The sequence below is a fragment of the Prinia subflava genome, chromosome 2 (genome assembly GCF_021018805.1).
Source record: "Prinia subflava isolate CZ2003 ecotype Zambia chromosome 2, Cam_Psub_1.2, whole genome shotgun sequence".
Classification (NCBI taxonomy): Eukaryota; Metazoa; Chordata; class Aves; order Passeriformes; family Cisticolidae; genus Prinia; species Prinia subflava.
In genome coordinates, this window is record NC_086248.1 from 36,462,017 (window position 1) to 36,489,558 (window position 27,542).

Consider the following 27,542-nt stretch of genomic DNA (forward strand, 5'->3'; position numbering starts at 1 on the left):
AAACCACGTATGAAACATTCAGTTCAACATATTATGTATATTTCTTGCATAATTAAAAGACAACAGCTCTGGGTAAATAATTATATTACATATTTATAACTATTGCAAGAATAGACATGTTTTGCATAATCTTCAAATTTTAAAAACAAGATATACAGTTGAAAGTACTAGAAGAGGACATTCAAATCTTTCAAAAGATTATCCAATCTTTCTTCCAAAAAATAAAAATCAAAATAATGCAAGTAGTTTTCTGGCACCTACTTTCTTCCCGCAATCATTTTCCTCTTCCACACACACAAAGCAGCATCACAACCAATTTGTATGTGTTTCTCCTCTGGAAATGTGTCATGGCAAATAGAAGTGGTTACAAAACCGTATTCCCTCTAAATTAAGAGTTCACCAGACACAAATACATGGTAGCATTTCATTTTATAATCCCCTCTCCAATGTCATATCCTATACTAACTTAGATGGGGTATTTATATGGGCACTTATGCCCCATAAAAAATTTAATCAACCATTTTTTAAAAAATCGTCTTTTTCTAATTTATAAATTACTCAAATTTAGTCCCATCCCACATGCCTTAATGCTTCTATTCCACTGCACTGTTTCTCCAGGTATCTAGTGGGTACTCAAAACTCATAGCTTACACGTCCAACTTTGCTTTTCTTACAAGTAATGTATGTGTAGGTAAATTAACATTCATAAGGATTTAAGCTTAAATACAAAAAGTAACCTTTGTAAACAGTTCTCATGTCTTAGCCGATACAGAATGTTCAGTGAAGCACTCACGTCACTGCTGTTAGGACAAACCACCTTATAACTCAAATACATACTCGTTAGCCAAACATATTCTACGGAATATGAGAGCTGCCAGCGCAAAGGTCAGCAGGACAATGAGCACAGTCGAGCCCGTGTGGTTGGTGTTGCCTCTCGGCTGCTGTGCCCGGTTGAAGTCGGGTGAGGCTGGGGCCCGTCGCTGGCTCTGCTGCTGCGCGCGGCGCTGCCGGGGACTCATCGAGGTGGTGGAGCTGGACACAGCTGGAGTACGCTCCTGGCCAGCCACAGCACTGCTATGCTGAGCTTCAGACTAAAAAAGAAATGTTGAGAGTTGTCAGACAACACAGCACACAAGATTAGCAAGAGAGAAAATCGTAAGGACTAAAATGTGCTCTTCAGGTAACTGTTAACACATGTCACTAATAATTACAAGACTGATATAGCTGGTTGCTTTGTCCATACACTGTCTGAGTAGCAGTATGTTTCAAGCTGAAAATCAGCAGTTCTACAGACAAGAGAAGGCTGAAGGAAGTCTGTCAAACACTGTCTGTGTTAGAGATTTCAAGTATCTTTGTCTAGGATTTGTTTTAACTCTTTGCTGCTCAAGAAATCTTTAATAATCCTCTGGATAGTTAAATCTCTGAGATTTGCAGTGCTACCTATGCTGAAGGGGAAACGAGATGGGAAAGCCAAAAGAAGGATGGAGAGAAGTCCAAGAACTGTAATTAGGAACGCTGCAGCACTTCCTGAGGACAGCTGGGTCCAGAAGTCTGTTCTCATCACCATCACCACCACTGAAACAACAAAACAAAAATCCTAACTACAAACCACCTACCTGCCTGATCCCAGCAGGAGAACCCGAGCACAGCACGTGTGCAGGCACTACCTATTGCCCTCTACTGGTCAAACTCGGTCTGACTTTACAAGTACTAAAAAATAAACTTCAGCAAATGATGTTTTGCTCAAGAGAATTTTACACTGAAGAAACCAAGTCTCAATCTCATTAAGTAGAAAAAATGACATCTGATCTTCCACCAGACTAATCCTGCTCGCAATACTAAAAAGCTTAAACTTCCAACGCTTCATATTAAAAATACTGATACAGCACAGTCATTAGAAATAAGCATTTTGACAAGGTTCAATTTAAAAGTGTTTAAAAAAAACCAAACTAAGTTCTGAGAAAAAATTGCAGGCTTCTAATTCTTAAGTCTTATTTTTGGTCCTCAGAATATAAAGTTTTCTGGTATTCCTATGTAAAGCAATTTGCAACTATTTTCCAGAGTTAGCTTTTCCCCTCTTCTAAAAGATTATCATTACAGCAGGCAAAACTAGAATTCTGGACATTTTAGATTTGTTTCTAAAGCCTTTTAACGGGCACAATATCCATAACCTTAAGCACTACTTGGGCCATCTACTATATCCATAAAAGATAACCTTTCCACGTGACCAAATAGGGAATACCCTCAACTGCTTATCAGGTTTGACAGTCTACAAGACAGTGACTAGCACTTAGTCTTGTGACTCTTCTGTGTGTGGACAATTCAAAATTTTCACCTAGTTGGTGATCTGTCTCACCCATGGAAGAAGCCTTCCACTCCTACTTCCTCATCATTAGTATTTCCTACTGTTTATAATTGGCAAGGAAGTACTGATGCAATTACTTGCTACGTTTGACACCTTGTCTGTTTACACAGGCGTCTTGCCTGAATAAGCAAAGCAGCTTGGGTAGCTTCAAAGAAAAATGTTTTTAAAAGATACATTTTATCAGCAGAGACAGCCAAGAACACCACAAGCAGCCTGTTATGATTTCCAGTATACTGCAGAAGACAGTAATTCTGCTTCTCACTTGAAAGCTCCACATGTCAAGGGAAAAAAAAGACTTGGGGAAGCCAAGTCTGAAAAATTAAGTTCCTAGATTCATCTACATTCCCATCATCCAGAAGGCGAGAGAAAAAGAAGTGAATTCAGGACACAAGAACTACCAATTCAGCAAGCAGTGTTTTTCTTCTTCAAACAGTTTTTAAAGATATAAAAAATTCTAGAAATATTCATAATCCTTCATCTTACTAACAAAAGTAACTAGCCCTGGCTGTCATACACATCTTCTCAATACTGAAAAACTTAAATTTAAAATAAACCAGAAAGGCCCTGCTCTGAATAGAACAATCTGTCATACACTGACATGAACAGATCTGTGATTCAAGAGAAATCTCACAGACAATTTCAAGGCTTTAACTTATTTTTCTGAGGAAATGATAGATGGATTGCAGCACAGCAGACCAATGGCTTCACCCAAAGCTCAGCTAATGCACCTCCTTATGATTCCAAACATAATCAACGGCCAACTATTACCAGACATGCAGAAGAAAGCTAAGAAAGGAGTGATCATGACCCGATAAAAATTTGGGTGCAGGTGCTACAATATCTTAAATAATACAGATAGACAAATAGATTTTTTTTGTTTGTTTGGAGACTAAATTGTTAAGAATCCCAAAAGTGGCAGATGGACTGCACTACTAAAAAAAAAATTATCACAATCATCTTGTCTTCAGCTTAAGGGCAAGTCTTGAAACTCTTCATAAGCAAACATTACAAGATTTTTAGACTAACACAACACCTCACATGACACTATTTCCACTGTTTCTGCCAAATAATGGTTTCTGCCAAATAATGGTTTCTGCCAAATAATGGTTTCTGCCAAATAATGGTTTCTGCCAAACTGGAAATGTGGATGAGGCTTAACAGACTAAAAATAGAAATATTTAATAATAGTTACATTATAGCCACCTTTGGCATCTGATCTTTAGACATTTAATGCACACGTGTGACATTATTACATATTATTTATATTACTACATGTCATATTATTTCTGAAGCTTCTGAAACTGTTAGGAATGACAGAAAACTTTGCTCCAAGGACATCTGAACAATTATTTGACAAATAAGCTATTTCAGTAAAATACACTTGTAATAGAACTAAGAAAAACTTATATCATCTAACAAAATGCAAATGCAAGTAAGGAAATTTATATCATGTTCAGGCTACTGAAGAATGGTAGAATTCATTGCATCCTTTATATCTTCAGGTCATTATTTTAAAAATTTTTATCAGAACACTAGAAGGATTAAATAATCATCTTAGAAGGAATGCTTTAAAAATACAGCAAACTCAGAACCATATAAATTCTCTGGGTTACTGAAGTCTCTTTCACTTATACTAATGGTCTGGAGAGAGTTGCAGAAATCAGGATAGGTGAAATACTGTTTTGTCTGTACAACTTCCAACTGAAGAAATGCCAAAGTTTGACACATGGCTTAATGGTTAATATGAAAAATATTTACTCTTAATGAATCAAAGTTGGACCAAGTATTCTTAATTGTCAAGACACTTTAAATGGTTGCTGTAGTATTACGAAAATAAGACATCACTTAACAGAGATAAAGGGAAACACTTTTTACCAAGATATCACTCGGAACTTATGATGAAAGATAAGGGCTTTTATAAATCTCATGCATCAGAACACAGCCTCATTTTCTGACAGAAACCTTCTTCATCAGCTCAAGAGTAGCTGGCTTCAGTTACACTTTATTTTATCACCCCTCATAATGCTTCATCCAACCACTGTTATTAGTGCAGGTCACTACTATAGGACACTGTTTAATAACAGGTGTACTGAGGCTTAATGTATTCCCAGGTTATCAGAAAACAGCCTAACTACAGTTTTTACCTCGTTACTTAATAAACCTCATCAAGCATCAACTTTATTCATTAGCCATGAGCCCCAAGGTGGGACATTATTCCATATCAATACATCAAATGTATTGCTACAGATTTGGTGCAAGTTCAGACATCTGTAATCCACATGGATTTAGTCTGTGCAATCGGGGGAAAGACAGAAATGCAGCCTACCAGCCTCTGCTGCTGAGCAAACTGCACTGCTCTCCAGCCTCCACTAATGAGTGTGATCAGAGTTTTGGCACCAAAATTTAGGTGACCATTTGTCCTGGTTTAGGCAGTCACCCTAGGACACCATTGGACCTGAGTCCAATCTGAGTTCAACCTGAGTATCTATAATATATTCCTTCAAAAGCATGGTTTGGCTTAGATGTGGATGGAACTCACCTTAATACTAAGGGCAATTACTTTCATCAAGCCAGCTTTCAGCAGCAGTACCTTGCACTTTGAATACTCAAACAAGAATAAAGCACCATTACTTTGCCCTGAGTAGACAACAACAGCTAATACAAATTAACAAAAAAGTGTTGTCAGAAGTAGTCCAGTCAGAGGTGTTCTCTGCACTGGGTTCAGACTCCTCAGAAGTACCATGCTGCAGAATGCCTTAGGTAGCCTTATTGTTTTCAATAAATAAATAAAATTAAAATAATAATAATAATAATAATAAAATAATAAAAAACAAGACTGTTCTCTGCAGCTCTGTATCCCTTTATACAAGGTGTTGTGGCAGCATTTTCCAGAGCAGTGTTGTCCCTTTTCTTGTTCTCATGCTGTTGTACTTGTTACCTTGCAGCTGGCAAACCGTGATAATGCTGTGACAAGTTCCCTTTGGGAGCAGCTCCGACGGCATGAGAATCAACCCCCTCCCCTCTTCTTCTTCCTTCAAAGATCATCTGTTTAAAGGCTGGATGAATGATCTCTAAGAATACAGGCACATAAAACTTAACAGCCAGCGTGCAACATCTGCACCAGGGTTGCACACTCCAGTCTTTACTAACAGTGCAGTGAATGGGAACAACCACTGCTGGTCTGGCAGAAAGACAAGAGAAGGTGGGAAGGAAGGAAAGCGATCTGGAAGATGTGGTCATGCAGGGAAAGCCTGAAAGTCAAGAGCTCTGTGTGCATCTCTCCCACAGCACAGGCAAACACATCCATGCAGCAATTACACAGCAAGTATTTTCAAAGAATCTGTAAGACTAGATTGCTGAGTAACACAGTGACAGCCAAAACATAAAAAACAGTTTCAAATTGAGTTTTGAAATCTGAAAAACATATGCTAAATGGAAATACTATAAGACTTGGTCCTTCTTTAGTCAGTGAAGCTATAACCCTTTCCCTAGGTGAAAGCTGACAGAAGGGAGAGCTGAATCAATTTTTTTTTTTTTTTTTTTTTTTTTTTTTTTTTTTTTTTTTTTTTGATGGAATGAGAAATTCTCTTTTCAGGAATAAGGCCCCACATGGAACAAAGAAATGGACACTAAGTGATGCCATGCCAGAGACCCATTTCAGTGTGCTCTTCACACAAGAATTAAATTAGCCCTGTCCCAGAAAGATATTACTGTGCTCACAAATATCTTGCCATTAACACACCAAAAATCTCTGGCCTTTCAAGGAACTCAAAGGTTAAAAAAATCATGGAATAGAGAACTGTTGCTGGAAAGAACAAAGAACAAACTTGAGCATGAAGCAGTCCCATAGTAAAACAGTCTACAGATTCCTTCACCTAGAGGTGACCCTTTCCTTAGCACTTATTTATCTTTGTATCCTTAATGAAAACTGGTTACAACTGTTCTAGGAGCAGAAGAAAGGTAACATTCTGTTTTTTCTGCATGATTACTGCTAGTATTCACCTCTGTATTGTCTAGAAAGACAGAAGGTCTCATGGCTTCAGTGAGACATTAATCTACTACATTAGAAGGAATTACACAAGTTAATACAAGAATTCAGCAGTGGCCCTACCTCTCCCCTTTTTACTCTCAAAGAGGGTAAAACCAGCAAATTTTCTACCATACCTTTTTAATTAAGTACACATTTGTAGAGTAAGTAGCAAACATTTTAACCACAAAGAAAGAATAATATGTTTTGGTGTTGCCCACATCTAACACAACTTAATAAGGCAGAATTAGGTCTTTACACAACAAGAACTCAATAAACGGATTTTACACATGCAAGAAACCCAGCTGAGTAGAAAAGATCTGAGGCTTGCATGGGTACTCTTCCACACTTCTAAGCAGATCAAGGCCCAGAGTGCCCTACTTTGAAAAGATTTCTATTACCTTTCACATGAATAAGAACACAAAAATAGCAAGCTCAAATTCCTTAAAAAAAGTCTTTCCTGTTACACATTTCTTTCTTCCACAGTGTGGCTATTTTCCACTTCTGAATGGCTCCAGATAATGCCTCAAAATGTGATAGCTCAGAAACACAGATGCTGGTTCAAACTAAAAGTAACAATCCTGAGTATTAGTTCAATTCTCTAAAACATGAACCCACTTATCATTTACAGTTAACCATATATATGAATATTTTTACATACATTTATATGTTTATATGTTTAAAGGTCTCATTTCCCATGGGACTGATCTTCTGAAAATTAAATTAATTATTAATTATTAAACCAATATAATTGATAAAACCAATTTTCTTAAAAATGTCATTAATTTAAGAAAGTCTCTTTCCTCAAGAAAATGCCAGCAATGACTTGGTGTGTCACCTCTTTCTACTATATTAGCCAGGATTTGTAATAAGAAGAATATAATGGTTTATTGAGTCCTGAACAATCTGGAAAAATCCTTATTGTGGGGGAAAAAAGTATGCTATTAACATGTTTATATTTCTACGCAGCTTGAAAATATGTTGAAACACACAACAGATGTTATTGGACATGCTGTACGTTTTTTAACCCATCTGCAGCCCCATTCTCTCTAAAAAAGGCAGCTTAGCTGGGATTTGCCTGCAATTTATCAGTGAATTTAGATTGCACTTGCCACAGTCAGAGCAGCTGCCTTGGCCCGTCACCAGACTTCAGCCACTTCCGAAACCTTTACGTAAGCCCTACACCTAGCAGTATTAAAACATAAGTGTCATACTTCAAATGGTAAGAATATTTTAGACTTACTTAAGAGGTTATAAAACCCAGGAAGATGGTACTGATTAATATTTAAAAGCTACATGTTATCACTGAAATATTTTTTGCCTCTTGCTAAGAATTCTGTAGAAAAAGCTCATGTTACACTGTGGAAATGGTAAATTGTAGTGCTTCAGACACTAATTTTTTAATGTAATTAAAGGAATCACTGGGAAGAAGAACTGCTAAAAGAACATTGCTTATTGTTTTAAAAGAATGAAGTGAAAGCAGAGGTTGCTACTTCTAAAAATGATTCAGCATACTATTTGCTAATAGATTTTATATAAAAGTATGCAGGAGTTCCAGAATAAATATGTGAACTACATCCTTTAATCAGGACTCCAATCAGCTTAAGAGGACCAATTTCACGTTCAGACTGTGCCCAATAAAGCTCGAAGATGGACCCTACCGTTGCACTTGTTGGATCTGGGGATGCTCTAGCTGCACCATCCTGCTGGGGCTCACGTGCAGCAGCGGAGTGGTTCGGTCCTGACGTGTTTGAGGGTCCAGCATCAGACCTCCTGGATGAATTCACCTCTGCCTACAAGAAGCACAAATGTACACTTCACAGACAAGATCAAAATTGCTCCAAAACTATTTGGCTTGTTTTGGAATGTGTATTTGATTGCAGAGAATATGAGGCTTACCAAAATGTAATAATCAGATGTGCCAGTTGCATTTCAATCATACAGCAACAATTTTTAGAAATTTTCATTCTTTAAAAATGAGACTGCAAATGTGCAAACAATGGTTTAAAAACCAATTTTGTTTGCACATAACAAATATAACGTTCAAAAAAAGCACACGTGTAGAGAGCAAAAAATAAAATTCTTTAGAAGATCCACGACATTATGTCAGAATAACACAATTTTTAAAACTTTTGTTTTGCATGTCCTTAAGACAGTGCTGACCTACTGTTGATACAAGTGATGTAGCACAGGATATTCCCCCACAGGGCTAAGGAGCCTCTTGTGAGTGCCAATTAATGTGGCTTATACTGGTTTCAGTACCAAAGTTGCCTCACAGACAGGATGGGCATATATGCATGACACTACACTGTGTCCAGTATTTAAATTTCAGCACAGAGTAAAAGAAAAAATGCAAGTCTTGTAATACTGCTTTCATACACATTTACAAAATGTCTACTACCCATTATTTCCCAGAATTTAGGTTTCAGGCTTAGGAAATCTGAGACAAGAGATCAGTAAGGAGATAGGTAGAAGAACACAAACCAGCATATATGGCAGCAATCATCTCTTGGGAATGGAAAAGGACATACCATCATAGTGCTGAACTGAAATACTTTTAAAATTCACACATCAAAATAAAAAGTCATGACCAGATCAATTTTTATCAGTAAGCAAGTCATCTCCCAAGTCATCTGTCAAGATCCCAATTTATTACAGAGATGACAACTTCAAATCCAGTGACTGTCTTCAAATGCAGACATAAGTAGTGGTGGTAGTAGTAGCAAGAAATACAAACGGTGTATTAGAAACCAACCAGTTATGGTGATAACAAACTGATAAGACCACTGTATATTATTCTTTCATGATACTATTTAGTGTAATTTAGAGGAAATTAAGTTCTCTGTTTCTTTATGTATATTACCTCAAGAGAATCCAAAAAATAAGGCACTGAAACAATGTGGAGATGGATTTAACACTTGAAAACTTAGAATCTGACAACACTGTTTTCCCTTTGCACTTGACTATTATGAACTGTAATATTAGACAGGAAAAGTTATGATTCAAATATGGATCATCAACAAAGCAACACAGGATTATGAAACATTTAGACTGGAATGGACCTCTAGATGTCCCGGGTCCAACTCTCTCTAGAGTCACATCCAGACAAGTTTTGAGCATTCCTAAAGCTGGGGGCTTCAGAGTCCCTCTGGGTAGTCTGCTCCAGCATCTGACAACACTCAGGGTGAATCTTTCTTTCCTCCATCCAATTGTAAGCTCCCTGGAACCTGTGAGTACTGATTTTCATATTCTTGCTTCTTGCAAGATGAGCTTATTTCCTCTTTACTGTTAATCTCTGTAAAGCAGTACCAAGTGTGCATTTGATTTACTTTAGTTTATGAAAGTACTAAGTCTAGTACCTAGACTGAAGTCTGACTAACATTCAAAAGATGACCAACATATTTAAACATAATAATGAGTGGGAGCATGGAATTAATTTTACCCCAAAATATGCCTTGTGATGGCAACATGAAGGTAAACCACACTGTTTTACAGTGACACATATGCTATCAGTAATTTTTTTTCCTTTTTCTTATTTTTAAGCAAAATGTAATTTCTGTTATATAACACCTAAAATGCAGAAAACTATTTGGAAGTCAATATTAAACTGATACAAAATAAAATTTACTATTAAAGCAGACAGGAACAAAGGTGGATGCTCACTGAAGCAGGAAAACTGTAATGACAGATGTGTTGGTGTTTTTTCCTCCCTCCTGATTTCATATTTGTATCTCAATACCACACAGAGGGCTTTTTACAAAGTTACCATCTTGTTTAAAGTTGGTAAGGATCACAATAACTGCAATCATCTACACATAGTTAGGAAATCTCTTATTTAAGGATGAAGCTAATGCAGAGGTTCCTAGTATGTTTGCTAGCAGAGAGACTCTCTCAAATTATACACTCAATCAGCAATCTGATGTTAAATCTTACCCCATAAATTGACATGAAATGTATCTAAATGATTAAAAACTTCTTTATTTTCTGCTAGTAATTCATACTATTAGTCTATTACAAACACATCAATTGAACACCTCAGCCTAACAAACAGACAAGAACGTCAAGCAAAGCAGAGAAGCAGGAAACCTACAAAACTCCAACTCCTAAAATGTGATTTGAGAAGGGAAGAAAGATGCAACCAGAGGACAGAACTTATTAAAAAAAACAAAACCACAACCCACAGTGGATGGTAAAAGGCTGTAGAAACCTAAGGTTTTTGTTCATTTTTTCCCTGACAAGTGCTTGTTCTTAGGAGGTGGTACCAAGCACATGGGTACACCAATATTCTTTAAAGACTGATGTCTCTAGGTCTTTAATTTTAAAAATGAAAAAGGTAGGAAATAAGCTATGATTTCTTTCTCACAAAAGAAACTCAGACAAAACTCTGATATTTCTAGAACTTCTATGATGAAGATTAGCAGTTCCTAAGTAAAAATCAATCCTACAATTTTAAAGCCTTATATATTGTAAAAAAGCCAGGAACAGGAAATCCATTGTTTCTCCAAGTAGCTCAACTTCAAAACTCTGTCCCTGTTTTTCTCATCTTTGTAAAATATTTGGACATGTTTTTATCATAAGAGTTATGGCACAGGAATATGGATGTCCTGCAAAACTGGCAGGAATGCTCAGAAGATGACAATCTTTACTTTCATGGCACACCCAAAAAAAAGCAGAAGTAGTCTTTAGGTCACTATTAGAAGAACAGGGGAGATAAAAGTGGACATATTGGCAGCCCTGACCTTAGTGAGGATATGTTCTGCAATAACACTACATTGTCATAATATAACCGCAGTTCCCTGCCCTCATGCACAGTAGCCTTCCTTAGTGGCTGATTTAAGAGTTTAGTGGAAAACCCAGTGAAAAACAACACTGTGCATGCAAGACATGCAATTCTCTAAGGAATGTATTCGTCTAAACAAACCTTGCTTTCACTGAAACACAAGCTAGAGAACACATTTTTCGGTCACAGCAACTTCCATACCAGAGTTCAACTTTCAGTATCTTCAGATAGTAGCAGAGTAGTTCAAAAGAATTTGCAACCATTTTTCAGTAGCAATATGTTTTATTCCTTCCATAAGCCAAAAGGAAAAAAAAAATCACAAAGGTAAAAAAATTTAGGTTAGCTTTGCCCAAACTTTCCTCACACTTCTATGATAAGACTAATTCTGGGGAATTTAATCAAGTTATTAGTGTCCGAAAGTGTGGAAGCAAAAGTAACATAGGCAGTTTTTACTACAGTGGTTACCACTAAAATTTAAGCTAATCAATCAGTGCTTGAGATGCACAACTCACTAACTGGCAAATTTCAAGAGATTCACTTTTATTTTTCTCTTTCAGACTATACTGAGAAAACAGGCTTCCACATAGCAACTGATGAAGGTTTCCTGAAATGATGAATGTTTCTGTGATTTACAAGTTGTTCCTGTGGGGTTTTTTTTTTTTTTTTCAAATTCTGTACAAGAGAGATGCAAGTTTAAACAGTGACTTTACCTTGAAGCTAATTTGTCTGGCAAGTTCTTTAGCCTCCTTGTCCGCCTGGCTTGACACACTTCCAGATGTGAGTGGTAAGAGGGCTGTCTTCATAGATGCACCACACATTTCACAACAGAAGTCTTGTGACCTGCCCACAAATGACATAGCTCAGAATAGCATGTTCCCAGTGTTCCTATGTGCTTGTTTAAATAAACTATTTGCAGAACAATCCACAGAAAGACAAGTGGTGGCAAGGCCAGTAGCTCAGAAGTACTTCCCTCTGCCTCAAATCACTCTATCTCGAAAAAATATGTTGAGATTATCTATATTACTAACCCAAATTCTCTCATGTCATTTAGGAAAGTATTAACAACTGACTTAAATATCACTATTATTTCTATTTTATTAATAATTTCTTACAATTAAAATACTGCAGCAAATAAAAAATTATAAATTATAAAGATTTAACTATTTTTACAAATGTTATATTGGACCCAGGAATTTCAGCTTCTCAGAGAACATTACCTTCCCACACCATGTTTCTATAGGGCACACTGCAGGTGGGTCTCCAGGCCAGTGAGGAACCACAGAGATTTGACAGTACAGTATCAAGACCAACCCCACTGACTCACTCCTGTTACTGAATGCCACTGAAAAGAGCCTGGCTCTACCTCTTTTACAGCTTCCTTTCACATAATCATACACATGGATATGATCCCCTGAACCCTCTCTTCTCCAGGCTAAACACTCCCAGCTCTTTTACTATCTCCATGTATGAAGCATGTTCCAGCCCCTGAGTCGCCTTTGTGGCACTGCACTGAATTTGCTCCAGGGCATCTTTATCTTTCTTGTACTCTGACCTGGTCACAACCCCACCTGAACTCGGCACTCCTGATGTCTCACCAGTGCTGAGTACTGAAGGAGAATCACTTCCCTTGACCTGCTGGCAATTCTCCTCATGTAACCCAGGACACCATCAGCCTTCTTTGCTGCAAGGGCACACTGCTGCCTCATGATCGGCTTGGTGACCACCAGAATCCTTCCAAGCTCCCTTCTAGTCAGCTCTCCATGGGCAGGACTTTTCTCCGACATTCCTTCAGCCTCCTGAGCCTCCTCCGGATGGCAGCACAATTTTCCGGTGTATCAGCCACTCCCCTCAGTTTTGGATCACCAGCAAGTTTGAGGTGTGTACCCTCTCCCAGTATCCAGGTCATTAATGACAGTGAACAGCACTGCCCCAGTACTAACACCAGGGATACACCAATAGTGAGCAGCCTGCAGCTGGATTTTCTCTTGCTTATCACAATCCTTTGAGCCAGACAGCTCAGCCAGTTAATCCACCCTACTGTCCCCACCTACCTAGGCTGTACTGAGGATAAGGGAAAGGACACCAAAAACCTTGCTAAAGTCCCTATAAACAACACCCACTGCCTTCTCTTTGTCCACTAAGCTAAAAATTTCATCATAGCCACAAATCTAATCTTAAGTTATTTTCCTAAAGATCATTTAGGAGAAGTTGCTTCAGAATTTTGAAAGAATTTCATTATTACTATTTACTTAAAGACAATTATGCATCATTATTTTGGTTGTTTTCTCCCCACTTATCAATTCCATCACACTCACTTTCTCTCCACGCTCCAATTAGTACTGTATCACAATGTTAATTACATCTCCAAGTCTGAATTTCAGACAAACCTGTACTATGACCACACAATGCTGGAAGGAATAGAGCGCTCTCAAAATATTTTGTTTGACTGCAAGTTCCAAGTTTGCACAATATTCAGAGAAAAAAGTGACTACATATACAAGGCATCAAACTTGTTTATTTGGAATAAATGCAAGAGAATAGACTGAAGTAGCTTATTTTCTACACAATGCATTACCCTAAAAATGAGTGTATGTAAATGTACCTACAGCAACAAACTTAGCACTTACTTCTTTGCAAGAGCTCTTCTCTCTTCTGGTGTGTAATCTAGAGATCCTATTGCTCCTTCACCTTTGGTTGGCATGAACCCAATGATGGCTAGTAAAGCTGTTCTTACTAAAATGGGAAAACGGAGATATAAACAAGGTGGTAGAAACAACAGTTCTGTAATCTCACTCCACACTCAGAGAAGTTGCATTTCTGACTGCAAAACTTCATTCTGGCAAGTCTGAATTTCCTACAAGCAGCACTGGTTTAGGGTTTTTTTTTTTTGGTACACTGCAAGGCTTTCTTAATTTTGTTTTAGCATCACATTGTAAATAAAGAAAAGGTCACCAGCCAACAGAAAAGAAAAAATTGATTGTTACAAAAATGTTGCACTAAGGTGAGTGTTCCAGACTTTAAAAACTATGAAGAAAGGTAAAGCAGAACTAACATAAAAAAGTGGCGAGGAAAGGGGAGAAGGAGAGTGGGGGAGAGGAGGAAGCTAAGAAGGTTCACAGGGAATTCTTTTTGCATCTGTTTTCTATTAGACGTGCATTCTGCAATTTAGTGTACATATGCTCAGTTTTTCTTTTTTGCAAAGTATTGCAGACATTGTTCCTTTTATGTCATCATAAAAGGGGAAGGAGCTCACTTAAAATATTAACTGCTTGTAACACAATTGTCATCTGAAGCATCTCTTTTGACAACATCTGTACTTGGGACTTTGTTTTACAGAAATTTAAGAATTCAAGACACTTTGCTAATAGATTTGGTAAATAAATATCACATCAGAATAAGTACCACAGAAAAGAGACAGGATTTTACAACTACTTAGAAACACATTTTCTACTCTTTTTAAAAAAAGATAAGAGACTTATGTTAAAATAGTTGAAGTGTTCTGCTAGAAGACTCCTAAGATCTTACCAACATATTTTAAAAGTGAAACTGATATAGAAATATTTGATGTACTGTACTATGCAAAACTAAAATAACTTGAACATAAGCATATTGCCTTGGATGAACCTGTGCCACCTCTCACTTTCTGTGATAACAGTATTTTTAAAACAAAAGATTAGAGAAGATTCAGTTATTCTGAACTCAGACCATGTTATTTTTCCTCTTGAGTGCTCAGAACCACAGCATTAAAATTGAAAACTCCCCTCTATTAATACTCAAGGCTGGTTTAGTGATCATGCAAAACCAGGGTAAAGTACAGAATTTATTTTCATAAGAAAATTTTAAACAAAACACATAAAGAATATTCTAAGTAGTCTGAGAATTCATAATATTTATATATCCAAGTAAAGAAGCGCTTACCATCACCCCTCAGTTTCTCAGGCCTGGCATTTACTTAGTATCATTTCCAAATCATTCAGTTTCACTCTTTTATAACTTTACATTTGACAAATTCTCCCATAATTTCACACCCTCAAAATCTGTCTCCTTTTCCACTATAAACATTCTTCATGAGATTTTTTTTTAGTTTAAAGAACAAGTTGTTTGACAGTGGTGACATTTTTCAAGGAATTGGTACTTACTACTCCAGGAAGGCTGCCATGTTTCAGGATGATGCCCTGAGATGCTTAAACAAATTTTCTTCCCCACTTCAAACCTGCCATTTGCCTTCAAGGGAAGAAGGAGGATACAATAAAACATGCTATAAGTTAACTCTTTAGTTTTGGTAAAAGTCATAAAAACCATGATCAAAAGAATTCCATATGCAAACAATCCATGACAATTATACTGCTGCTAACCTCATAAAATTGCCATTCAGCTTGCTGAACACAGAACTCTGTCATCTGACTCTATTAATGCATGAAGAAAACCTTCTACAAAACCATGGGCTACCGAAGGCCTTTGCCCCAAACTACTACTACTACTGAGCAATGTAGTAGTAGTTTGAACAATATTCTGAGCAATGTTCTCAACAGAAACAAAGAGGATCCATGGGGAGAACAGAAGGTTAGACAATCACATCAGCAATGTGATTTCTCCTGGAGGAAAGAACTTCCATTTATTACACATAAAGCTTCATGCAATTAGAGATTACCAAATAATCTTGGAAGACTCTGGATCTTCAATTATACTATACTGTGTCACCATTCTTAAAAAAATGACATTATGTTAAACGCCAAGAATCGCTCTCTCTCTCTACCTATGATAAAATTTATAACATAAAAAGAAAAAAACTAGTAAACATGCTTACTTACCGTCAGCAAAATAATGCTGGGTGGTTTCATGGGATATTCAGGTGGTAGCACTATTCGCCCATGATAAATCCCTCCATCAAAATCTGAATCTGGAGGGCCTCTAACAGTGAAGTGCCATTCAAAAAGATTATCCTAAAATGCCCCCATCAATGGAAGAAGGGGGAAAAAAATGAAAAAAAAGAAAAAAAGTGTTAGTCACAGAAATAGACAACTTGATGCCATTTTCTTGAACAAGGACAGGCTAAAGAAACAGTACACAGGCAGAAGTTTTAAGAAGCCAAAATCAAACGGAGAGTTAAGAGAATGTAGCACTAAGGATAAAGCATTGTAGGTTTCTGGTAATTTTCTTACGCAATAATTCACCAAAACCCTCAAATTCACTAACCGAATTCCTTATGCTAGCTGTACAAATTATGACAAGAGTTTCATTACCCAATGGATGGAAAACTGAGTCAATTAAGAGAAAACTGGATCTTTGCCTCAGTGAACAATAATTTCTGGAGAACCAAGGGGAGACCTACACCAAGAAAAAACACTAATGACAGCCTCCTCAAAGGTCCTTCAGTGTCCAGGTCAACACAGGGATTACACTCACACCCCAGAGAATTCCTGTTTTCCCTCCTCCACTAACAATTTTGAAACAGCTACTGTGCCTTATTGCACAACTTTGAAAGGTACACTTTGAAATCTAGAGTTTTATTGTCACTGGAGATATAAATAACTTCTCTTTAAACATTATTTCTTTGGGGTTTTGAGCTGGGATTTGTGTATCAGAACTTGTGCTGCCAACAACTCAATACTTACAAGCAGAACAACTCTTACTGTTAGGACTGGAGCCCAAATGAGGCTTGCTGTCAGTGAATGGGATTCCTTAGCTAATGCTAAACACTGGTGTTACAGCGTTGGAACAGCCCACCCAGTCACAGCTTTTCAAGTACAGGAGATAACTGTCAAGATTTCCAGCATTTCCTTTCATCTGCCACAGTACTCTTCCCAGTGAGACACTGTTCTAATCCAGAAATAAGATCTTCATGTTGGTTACAAATAATAGCAAGAATTAAACCTCTCGTTTTACCACAGGAAGGTGAAACAAGCTACAGATAAAAACTAGTAGACAATAAGAAGCATTTTATAGCACGTAGGAGCATGCATTATTATGTGCACATGTTAAGCATGTTACGTATTTCTGCAAACAGCTAAAAACAAGTCTCCCAACTGAATACCACAGAACACTGCCTTTTTTAGTTAATCCAGTGAAATCAGAAGGGATTTCTGTTTAAGCTTCTAACCACCAGAACTTCATTGTTCTCTCAGCCCAAAGACTTAACTGGGTGTTTAGATAAGAAGCTACTCCTTAACTGAAATCCCTCTCTCTTACAATGCATCCAGAATTGCACACATTTATGTTTTTCACAGGTTTTCTTAAATGCAAAACAGCAATCCTCAGAGATCACCTTACAAGAGTTTCAGTGAGCAACTCAGCAATTGAGTTTCAGTGTTAAGTGTTTTAGTGAGCCGGATGTCAGGTTTGGGTACAAACAGCTTGACTTAAATATTAAGTATTTCCAGTCTTGGGAAAGAGATGGGGGAATAAACACACCCATGCTATAAAACTACTCAGGTGCAATGTAAAACTGTTATTAAGTACTTTCACCAATAACCTGGAACTGCAAGATCACTGAAGCTGAACTCTGCTGCTGATTTCCATCATAGGGAAAAACATTGGTTTGTTATCATTTAAATAAGTACATTTTAAATATGTATGCATTTTAGAGAAGTATATATTACTTAAGAGTATATATGAATAAAACTGCCTAATTACAAGCCCTTGCAAACACATAGAGAAACAAACCTCCAAAGGCTGTGCATGATAATGATCCGTGGGATCCTTCAGTTCTGCAGCCTCTTTCATCAAACGTTTGACAGCTGAAAAAAAAAAAAGCATAAGACATGAAAATGAAAAAAATAACTTAATATGCATTGCATAGAAAAATACATAAAACATTTCCTGAAGAGCTCTTTTCAGCTAACTAATCTTCTCCAGCATACTCCAGCTTCTTCACTGGAGTTCATAATTCAAGACACTATATAATTACTTATGATGAATAAACCTTAAATGGGTTATACAAGCATAAAGTTTTGAAAAATATCTGCATGGTCATAGTTTCTCAACACTGAACACGGGGACTAACACAGTTTATATTAGTAATTGCACCAGACAGGAGGAAAAACATAAAAATGATTAACAGAGTTTCAGACTACAAGATTTAAAAAGCTAACAACCTCGATATTTTATGATACAGGACACCACATGCATCTTTAACAATTGCTGAAAAGCTTTATCCTGACACCTCCCAGGAGAATTACATGACTACTCCCTTAGGGAGGTCATGGTAATACTTGAGAGAAATCAACACATTCACCAGTAAGAGGAGATGAAGTTTTATATTAGATTTGAAAACACATATGCTCAGCCAGAAAAATTTATCCAGGGCCTCTGCAGTTGGAACCTGCCATTGAATGTGAACACCCAGGTATTTTTCTATCATAACTTCAGATAGTCATTAGTAACCTTCTCTAACCTTCCACTTCAGAAATATCAGCATCATCTGAATTTTCTGCACCTCCTTCTCGTGGCCACTTTTGCAAGCTCTGTTATATCACTTATACTTCAGGTGCCCTCGTGTGCACCATACATTAACGTTCAATAGAAAACGCTAACCTCCCTGAGAGAAATTTGTCTTCCAATCTACTGTGAAAAGTTCCTTTCCTCCTTCACACTTTTGGAAGCTATAAACAACATCTCAAAGTTTGAAAATGTCACTTCTTACAACCCAAACAGAAAAACGATTACGTAGAAACTTGCTGCTGCCAGTTACCTCAGTTATGCTGCTGCCACAGGGAGGTGTCAATTAAACACCCTACAGATCCCACCAGGTCACATTACAGCTAGCAGCATTCAGGCTCTGCTGAGTAACAGTTTGTCCCTTTGATCTTCATTAAGGTTTACCAGTTCATTATAGAGGTATAACAAGAAAACCAGTCTGGACCAGAAAAGGCTTTGGACCCAGCACAGCTTCACAGGCAACAAGGCTGGACACATTAGAAGAAGAGTGGCATGTACCAGGATGAGCTAATTCAGAAGTGAACGCCCCATGAAGAAAAACAGTGACCATGAGAAAACCGAGAATGTATGTAACAAAACCTAATAAAGACAGAGCAGTCATGCACAAGGCAGACAGCTGTTACTGAGATTTCCCACCTGAGGGACCAAGGCAGAAAAGAAATACAATCGCCCATAACAGCATCATGTGCAGTCACCCATGTTCACTGAGGGAAAGCTATTAGAGCATAATACTATTCCACTCTTGGGGCATGAAACACAGCAAAATCTAATTTAGCACTCATATATCATAGAGATACTTTGCTTATAAGAAGTTTTCAGTATAAAGCAACCCAGGACATCTTAAAAATCTATCAGGTGACCTAACTTCAGCTTTCCAATACCTGAAGAGAGCTTACAAGAAAGATGGGAGAGGGACTTTTATAAGAGCATGTAGCAACAAGACAGCAATAATGGCTTCAAACTGAGAGAGGGTAGATTTAAATTAGACATTAGGAACATTCCTGTGAGGATGGTGAGGTGCTGGAACAAGTTATCCAGTGAAGTTGTGGATGCCCCATCCCTGGAAGTGTTCCAGGCCAGGTTGGATGGAGCTCTGAGCAACTTGGTCTAGTGAAAGGTGTTCCTGCCCATGCATGGCAGTTGGAAGTAGGTGATCTTTAAGGTGCTTTCCAACCCAAGTGTTTCTATTGTTCCACAATTCTAAGAAGCACACGTGTATGCAGAAAGGCTGAGAGCCAGGGTTGTTCAGCCTGAAGAAAACGCTCTGGGCAGACTTTACTGTGACCTTTCAATACCTAGAACATGCATATACCAGCAAAGTAAATTTTTACCACAGCCTGTAGTGACAAGAGGGAATGGTTTTAAACTCAGAGTATTTTGGACATAGGGACATGGGACATATGGAAGAAATTCTCTCCAGTGAGGGCAATGAGACACTGGAACAAGTTGTCCAGAGAAGCTGTGGATGCCTCATCCCTGGAAGCACTGAAGGCCAAGTTGGACAGCTTTGAGCTGTGATCTAGCAGAAGGTGTCCCTGCCTGAGGCAGGGAGGCTGAACTAGATGACCTTTAAAGATCTCTGCCAACCCAAACCATTTTGTGTTTCTCTTCCCACACTGCTGAAAAGTACCAACTGAGAGGCTGCAAAGAAAAGCCTGGAGCGGTAAAGGTTCATTCTGAGAATGTGTGATCCAGTGAAGAAAGCACGAAATTTGTTTCTTCTTTAAGCACTGCTGCAGTACTTGTGAAATAGTTCCTCCTTTGGCTACCAAAAACTACAGTGAAAGAAACAAGCCTAATTCACAAAGTCTGCCTGCAACAAGTCATGGTATTTCAACCCACTTAAGTCCCACTGAGTCACTGAGTAAGCATTTGGCAATGGAAATTCTGAAAAATCAGAATGGTTTAGGCCCATTTGAAATAAAGAGTCGCAGACTGTCAATAAAGTCAAAGTGTATCGCAAATTCAGCCAAAAAAAAAAGGCAAGACACTGCATTTGTCTAGGACAGGTTTTAGAGACAAAAAAAATCAGATTATTTTTTAATGTGACATCATCAGCAGCATGAAAAATAACACAGTTTCACAGATACAATCAGCAACACTTTATCAATGTTCATCAAAATTAAATCCCGAGGGAACTGAGTTTCTGGACTAGAGATTACAGGAGAGTTCCCATCAAGCAGGAGGTGTGAGAGCTCTCTACTGCTCTGTGGAGGAAAGACAGAATACTACAGCTCAGATGCTCTGCCTGACAATGTGCCTCTCGTGTTACACTGAGCTTACCAAAATTTTCTGAAAAGCAAAATATGGATATTAAAAATCTGAGAATCAAATTTAAAGCCACCAGCTTGCTTTAGGATTGAGTGGTGGTAGAATAACAATTAATGAGCAAAATTTGTACAGTATATGCATATGTGATCCATAGATTTATTTCCGCCAAAAATCATGTCCAGTCAAATTCCACTTTCATCCTTTACTTCAAGCTACCCTAAAACTTCAGTTCACACAACTGCTTCTTTTGAATGTATCTGCAGGTCACATTCAAATACTCCTGCTCTGTGCCCAACCAGACAAGTCTGCACCTAGTGGCTGGGGAAACCTCCTGGACACAGAAAATGCAAGTGATCAGTCTTTGTAAATGTCAGTGTAACTGCTTAAAGAGATGACAGGATTTGAACACCGGTGGTGTTTTCTTAGTAAATCACTATGCCTTTTCCTAAAAAAACAAAAAAAACCCCAAAAAAATAGTGGTTGTGCATGACAGTATCTTCCTCAAATATAAAGCAATCTTTTCATTCTGATATGAATTCTCAAACTTCATTTTGAAATTTCAGTTCTACTGTTTGAAAAAGAAAGTACATAATGAACAAATAAATAATGGAATCCAGAATAGATGGCATAAAGCTAGAGATCTCTCAATCTTTCAAGTTGACTTATCCAAGCTGAGAAAAGAAGAATAAAACAACCTGACAGCTTTTACTGCTTTGGCAAATGTTTCCTACCTTTTTATTTATGGCTGCCGGGTTTTTTTTGGTTTTTTTTTTTTCACTTTAAGCAAGATTTAGAGGTCTACTGAGGAGAAATACAGAAGAAGTAGTAACTTTTCCCCTATGGCTCCGCTGACCAAAACAGCACAAGTAAGGATGCAATTTACTTATTAAATACAGGTTCTCCAATTAAAGTAAAATTCCCATAAAGCCCTTCACCTCAGAGAAACTTTTGTAACTACTCAATCCACTAAAGCGATTAGCAAAGTACTAGTCATCTTTGTTATGCATTTTTCTATTACTGAGGCTACTATCTACAATTAGGAAAAATATTAGACAATAATAGTAGAAAAAATTTTAAAATTAAATCACATAAACCATTTGAGACAAGCATCAAGTCTCTCCAATTGTATACATGTGTCATGGATGACATTTTGGGAGGGTCTTCTTAAACCCAGCTGGCTTTGTTTTCTTCCCCCCTTCACTCTACACCTGACCACTGAGCCAAGAGTGCCTGACCCACAGCTGGTGTAACCACCAAGTGCCTTCAGAGGTCACAGTGCAGAGTCACCTGCTGAATCACCAGTCCAAACCACAGCAGCCCAAAGCACTGGGAACCCAAACCGCAATGGCATTTAAAAGAAAATCTCATTTACTAAAGGTAATGTTGAAATTTCTCGTAAGGGGAAAAATAACAGTGAATCACATTGTCAGTAGTTCTGTTTCATAAAGAATGCATCATATAATTTAAAAAACCCACCAGGATTAAGTTTATGTACGAAGTACCTAGGATTTCTGGTAAAATGACAACACCTGATGAGCTTTGACATTTTAAGTAAAAAAAACAAACAAACAACAAAACTTAAGTTGATGTGGTCACTGAGGCATGTAAGAAAATATATTTAAAGCAAAGAGTCACAGCACCTCTTTGATATGGAAAGTGGTATCTTTTCAATGGCTTTTTTTTTTTTTTTGCTGTACTCTCTAGAGAATTGTTCATTAAATCTAAACAGACAGCAACTCTAACAGGTTCACAGCAACCTGCATAGTGTCACTAGGTGTGTGTCACATTGTGGATGTGACTCTCCCGGACAGCTTAGAACCTGTGAATGATGGGTGATCATTTGTGAACTAAAAATAATAGAAATAAATCCAAAACTCAGCACTGAACCAGCCAAGACCAGGGCATTCCTTTGGCAGTTCCTTTGACTTCTGCTACAAAACAAATGGAAACATTTACCAAGAAACAGGCCAGCTGTTTTCCACAATCAGGGTCTCAGATACATCCTTTCTCAAGCCTCCAGAATAGCTGCTTTACATCTTCACAGCCTCGTGTACATTCTTTCACATGACCAACAAGGCTCCTGTACTCATATAAAAGTACTAACAACTACTTAAAAAACAAAAAAAAACCTTATAATTAGTCTTGTCTTGCTTTCTTCTCACCTCAGAAACAGCCAATCTTTAGTCCTCATTTCCCTCAGGGCAGCAGGAAGTACAGTACTCTTCTTGTAGTTGCAATTGAAAACAACTGTTCAGTCAACACAAAGGGAGGAAAAACTTACAAAGGTGCTTGCTGAACACACTAAGATCAAACAATGTCTTCAGCCTTAGTAAATTTTTAACATGTTCAGTTTTTTATTTTTAAACAATCTATCCTTATTTCACACACTGAAGGTACTAAGCAGCACAACAGCTACTGGCTATTTCCTATTAGTGCTGTTTTGCTAACAAAGAACTGGCGCATGCTTGTTGGCTTGTTGGAATGCTTACTTGTACAAAATATGCAGTGGAGAAAGAAGTACAGTTTGTAGGAAAAGCAGCCATCATATTGAAGATGACAGCTCAGCGGATCACAATCTCGTTCCCTAGGCCTCCAGAGCCCAAGGCAGTACCCCGGGCAACAAATGCAGGGCACTATGCCATGCCTCCCTTCACGTGCTCCCCCTAGGCCTCCAGTGCCCCTGCTACTCAAATTCTCAATGAGGTGATCTGCTGAAAGCAAAACAAACTCTGTCCCCCAAAATAGTAAAAACTATGGTTGTCTGTGGGCTCTGTAAGTAGCTGTTCATAAGTCAAGCGTCTGTGCTAATACCCACTCAGATGCCTGGTCACAGCCTACACAAAAGCGAGGCAATTGTCACTGCAAGAGCAGTGACTGCAAGATTTGGTGTCTAATCTTACAGCAGGCTAAGGGGTCACTGCTCTCAGGGGAAAAAAAGGTAAAGAGATTATTCCAAGTAGCTGTCTTAAAAATTTCAGAAAATAGGGATGTTCCTGAGGCATGAAGAGGATGAAGCCTGTACTTTAGTCAGCTAAGCTTTAATATTGATGGGAAAGGTTTATCAGACATGTGGTAGCAGGCTGATATACATTGACTAATCCATTTTGAAATCCTAAAACAGAAAATAGCTTGCCCTTTTACAACTGCCAAAAATACACACAAAAATATGAAGCAACAGCTTACAAGGCTTTACATTATTGAAGATACAAAGAAGCCTTAAGTGTGGAGTGTGAAATTTCACCCCTTCCAAAATCAACAGTCTTTCTGGGAAGAAATTAAAAAGAAACTCAAGTTCATAGGCAGTGTGAGAAGACAGCGTGAGGTGAATGCCCCCGTGGCTCCTTGCTCTTACAGAGGGTACGTGACAGGACATGCTTGGCCATCCCAGACCTGCACTGGCCATGGCCGGAACCTATGGCAAACCCAGACGGGCCAGAGCTGCGCTGCCTCTCATCGACAGAGACATGGAGTGCAGGGGAACAGTGTGCTTTGTGTTGCGCAGAGTTACCATCTTTCAGATATGCTGGGATGAGCTAATTACCTACAGAAACAGGGATAAGGAAGGAGATGAACACCTTGCCTAGGAGCAATCAGCAGCAGGACAAAGATGGGCAGCAATATTGCTCTTTTGTGGTCTGCTTGAAAGCACGCAGGAAGCAGAGCAATGGAGAGCCTAACTGATCCCCACTCATCAATCTGGTCCAGCACATTCACAGAAGAGGGATCCAGGTATTAACCACAGATGAACTTCAGCTCCTTCACAACTCTATAGCAGAATTAGGCTTAAAACAAAGACCAATAAAGGCACATGTTTCTTTTAACAATATTTTCCTATTTAAAATGAATTTTCATCTAAACATTACACTAAAACAACTTACACTAAGAGGAATTAGTAGGATTTGCCCTTTTGAAAACTACTGAGCAGACAAAGTCACTGTTTGCAGTTTGCTCAAGTCCAAAAGCAGATTTCAACTGTAGAAACCTCTTGTACAGGTACAAAATTATTACCTTTTTCACTCTTTCTCAAGATAGCATGTTCCAAATCCCTAAAGCTGACCTAAAGGTTAGCAGCTTGGTTCTTCCTCTATTAAAGGCAAAGCAACAACAACAGGCACAAGGACAGCTACTTGTTCTAAAGCCCTAGTTACTCAGTTACCTAAGTAATCCCTTCAGTCCACAGATGACACAACCTCTTGAAATAGAAAATATGGTGGACTTCTTTTTACGTATTTTAGTGCATTTACATTAACTGAAACTACTTCAATATTAGAATATTCTACAGTTCCATTGTAAGTCTTCAGTCAAATGGCAAGAGTAGAATACCACCACTAAACTGCGCATGTACTGCAAGGAAGATAGCAATTTGTAAAACATACACAGAAATATTAAGTAATTGCATAAGCTTATCTACCTGGGTAGCAAGTAAAGTGCCAGACTAAAAGCAGTGGTTATACATAATTACCATCAACTCATTTTAAAGGACAACTGTTAAAGAAACAATATTTATTTAAAATATTTGTTTATTTTCTTCAACACCTTTTTGCCAATCTGTTCACTGAATGATTTCACACATACTGACTCTTGAAATTGATGTTTTAAATAATTATTGACATTTTAGAAGTTATTTATATAATTTATAAACTTTCACTATCTATATGGAAAGAAATAGTTTAATATATAACCAAACATGCTTAATTTGGAGAAATAATATTAAGCCATTGTATGAATTATTTATCTTTGCCACATAAAGTTCATTTTGCTGTGGAACAGCTGGTTCCAGCTGGTTTTCAGAACCAGCAGGTGATGAAAATCAATTCCAGTAAAGGTAATTTTCTCTTTAATATAGGGAGACAAGTAACAACAAAGGAGAAGAACATTTCTAAATTAAGCCACAAATATTTGTCCTCTCCACCCAGATCCCAGGTGCTTGTCACACAGCACACCACCACTGTTTCCCATGACGTGGCAAACCACAACTAGTGAGTGTGTTTGTGTAGCCTTGTAAATTCACATATGCCACACACCCTCCATATCTCCCTAAAAAAAAAGTATTCCTTCCTGATATTTTAATGACAACCAGTTCATCATTTGCTTAGTGATCCTTTTTATCTTTCAGTTATGTAACTATGCAACTTGGGTGTGAGGCTGAGGGACATAATTTAGCAATAGACACATCATCCGCATGAGATATGTTTGCAAACAAGCATGTCACTGACATTTGTAAGGTACAAGTCATCACAGCATTCAATTTCTCCCCACCTCTTATGATGGTAACAGGACAGTATGATTAAAAAATAAAGCCACTATTATCACAATAACATGAAGCTGATAATGCCTATTTCTCAACACTCGGTTAGGGGAAAGCAGGGGCAGCACAGCAAACCCTCCCAGCCATCCCAAGCTGCGGAAGGGTTTTGCTTCGGCAGTGCCAGGCCTCCGGCTGTGCAAGCGGCTCCCGGGAGGTGAAGCCCTGGCACAGCCGCTCAAAGGCCTCTGCTCCAACACAGCCGTACGGGGGGACACAGCCCGGCCACTGTTTGCTTCCTAGGAATCAAAACCTTCCCTTCCAGCGCTGTTTCTCTGCATCTCTTGAGGCGTCTCTCTCGCTTCAAGGATTCGAAAGAAGGCCCAGGAGTTACAGGCATGAATTTTAACATGCAAACACGTCAAACCAAACATGTGAACACAAACACGCAAGTAAATAGAGCCTGTACTGCAACACTTCTGCAAAACAAACTGACGCCACACAAGCCAAGTAACCCCTGGCAAGCCATCCCCACACACGCACCTATTCAGAGAGAAGGCGATGCCGGGGGAACAGGGCACGGCCACCCGAATAAACATTCAAAGGTGCGTTCCCATGAACCACCAAAAATGCGTGGGCACACAGACACATACACAAACCTGGCGGTCAGGGTGTTTCGAACCGAATTACAGCTCGGAGGAAGGTTTCAATGCCATCACACTGCGAAGGCGAAGCGAACCCGGCCGGCCTCTGCCTGAACGCCGCCACCGCCCCGGCGCAGGGAACCCACCGCCGCGGCCCCGGCCCTCCTCCCCGCCGCGGTCGCGGTCCCGGCCCCGGGCCCTGTCCCGGCCCCGGGCCCTGTCCCAGCCCCGAGGTGGGTAGGCTGGCTGGCTGGCTGGCTGGCTCGGCCACCCGCCCGCCCGCAGTGGCCCGGACAGCCCGTAAAGGCGCGGCCGCTGCTCCCACCCGGCCCCGCCGCCTACCCGGGCTCTTGAGGTTGTACCGGGCCTCCATGGCAGCGGGCACGGCTCGCTCCCTCCGCGGCGGCTCCGGCGCGGGGCAGGGGGCGGAGGAGGAAGGCCGGCCCCGGCCCAGTCCGCCTCGCCTCCGGACACTCCCCTGACGTGGCAGCGGCGGCGACAGCCCCGCCGTGACCGCGGGGGGAGGCACCTGCCGCGGCGGCACCGCCCCGGGCCCGGCCCCGGAACCGCAGCCGGGAGGGGACGCGGTGCTGCGGCGCCCGGGCGGCGGTGGCTGCGCGGGTGGGAATGTCCCTTCCGCGACCCGGCCCGGCTCCAGCCCGGCCGCAGAGAGGGGATGGGGCGAGGTGCGTCCGGGCCTCGGTGGGTTTGAAAACTGGGGGCTTGGCAAAGGGGCATCCAGGACCCCACAGACATAACGCACTCCCCGCCCA

General features: G+C 39.3%; 1 protein-coding gene across 2 annotated transcripts; it reads right to left on the bottom strand.

Moving 5' to 3' along the window:
* Nucleotides 1-17: 17 nt before the first annotated feature.
* On the bottom strand, nucleotides 18-27,285 carry UBE2J1 (ubiquitin conjugating enzyme E2 J1). Of its 2 annotated transcripts, none has more exons than XM_063389635.1 (8): nucleotides 27,112-27,285; nucleotides 17,836-17,909; nucleotides 15,984-16,115; nucleotides 15,312-15,396; nucleotides 13,800-13,905; nucleotides 11,883-12,012; nucleotides 8,054-8,185; nucleotides 18-1,091 (listed from the first exon to the last, which is right to left on the bottom strand). In XM_063389635.1, exons 1-8 carry the CDS (start codon nucleotides 27,140-27,142, stop codon nucleotides 819-821), a joined length of 963 nt encoding a protein of 320 aa, XP_063245705.1. In that variant the 5' UTR covers nucleotides 27,143-27,285; the 3' UTR covers nucleotides 18-818. The 2 variants fall into 2 exon arrangements, with proteins under 2 accessions (XP_063245705.1, XP_063245706.1); XM_063389636.1 differs by lacking the exon at nucleotides 27,112-27,285 and adding an exon at nucleotides 26,785-26,940.
* Nucleotides 27,286-27,542: the final 257 nt, after the last annotated feature.

Coding starts and splice junctions, on each gene's coding strand:
- UBE2J1 (XM_063389635.1), bottom strand. CDS start 27,142: ATGGAGGCCCGGTACAACCTCAAGAGCCCGG. Junction 12,013..13,799: donor AGAAGAGCTCTTGCAAAGAA/GTAAGTGCTAAG, acceptor ATTTGTGGGCAG/GTCACAAGACTTCTGTTGTG. Junction 1,092..8,053: donor CAGATCCAACAAGTGCAACG/GTAGGGTCCATC, acceptor TTTCTTTTTTAG/TCTGAAGCTCAGCATAGCAG.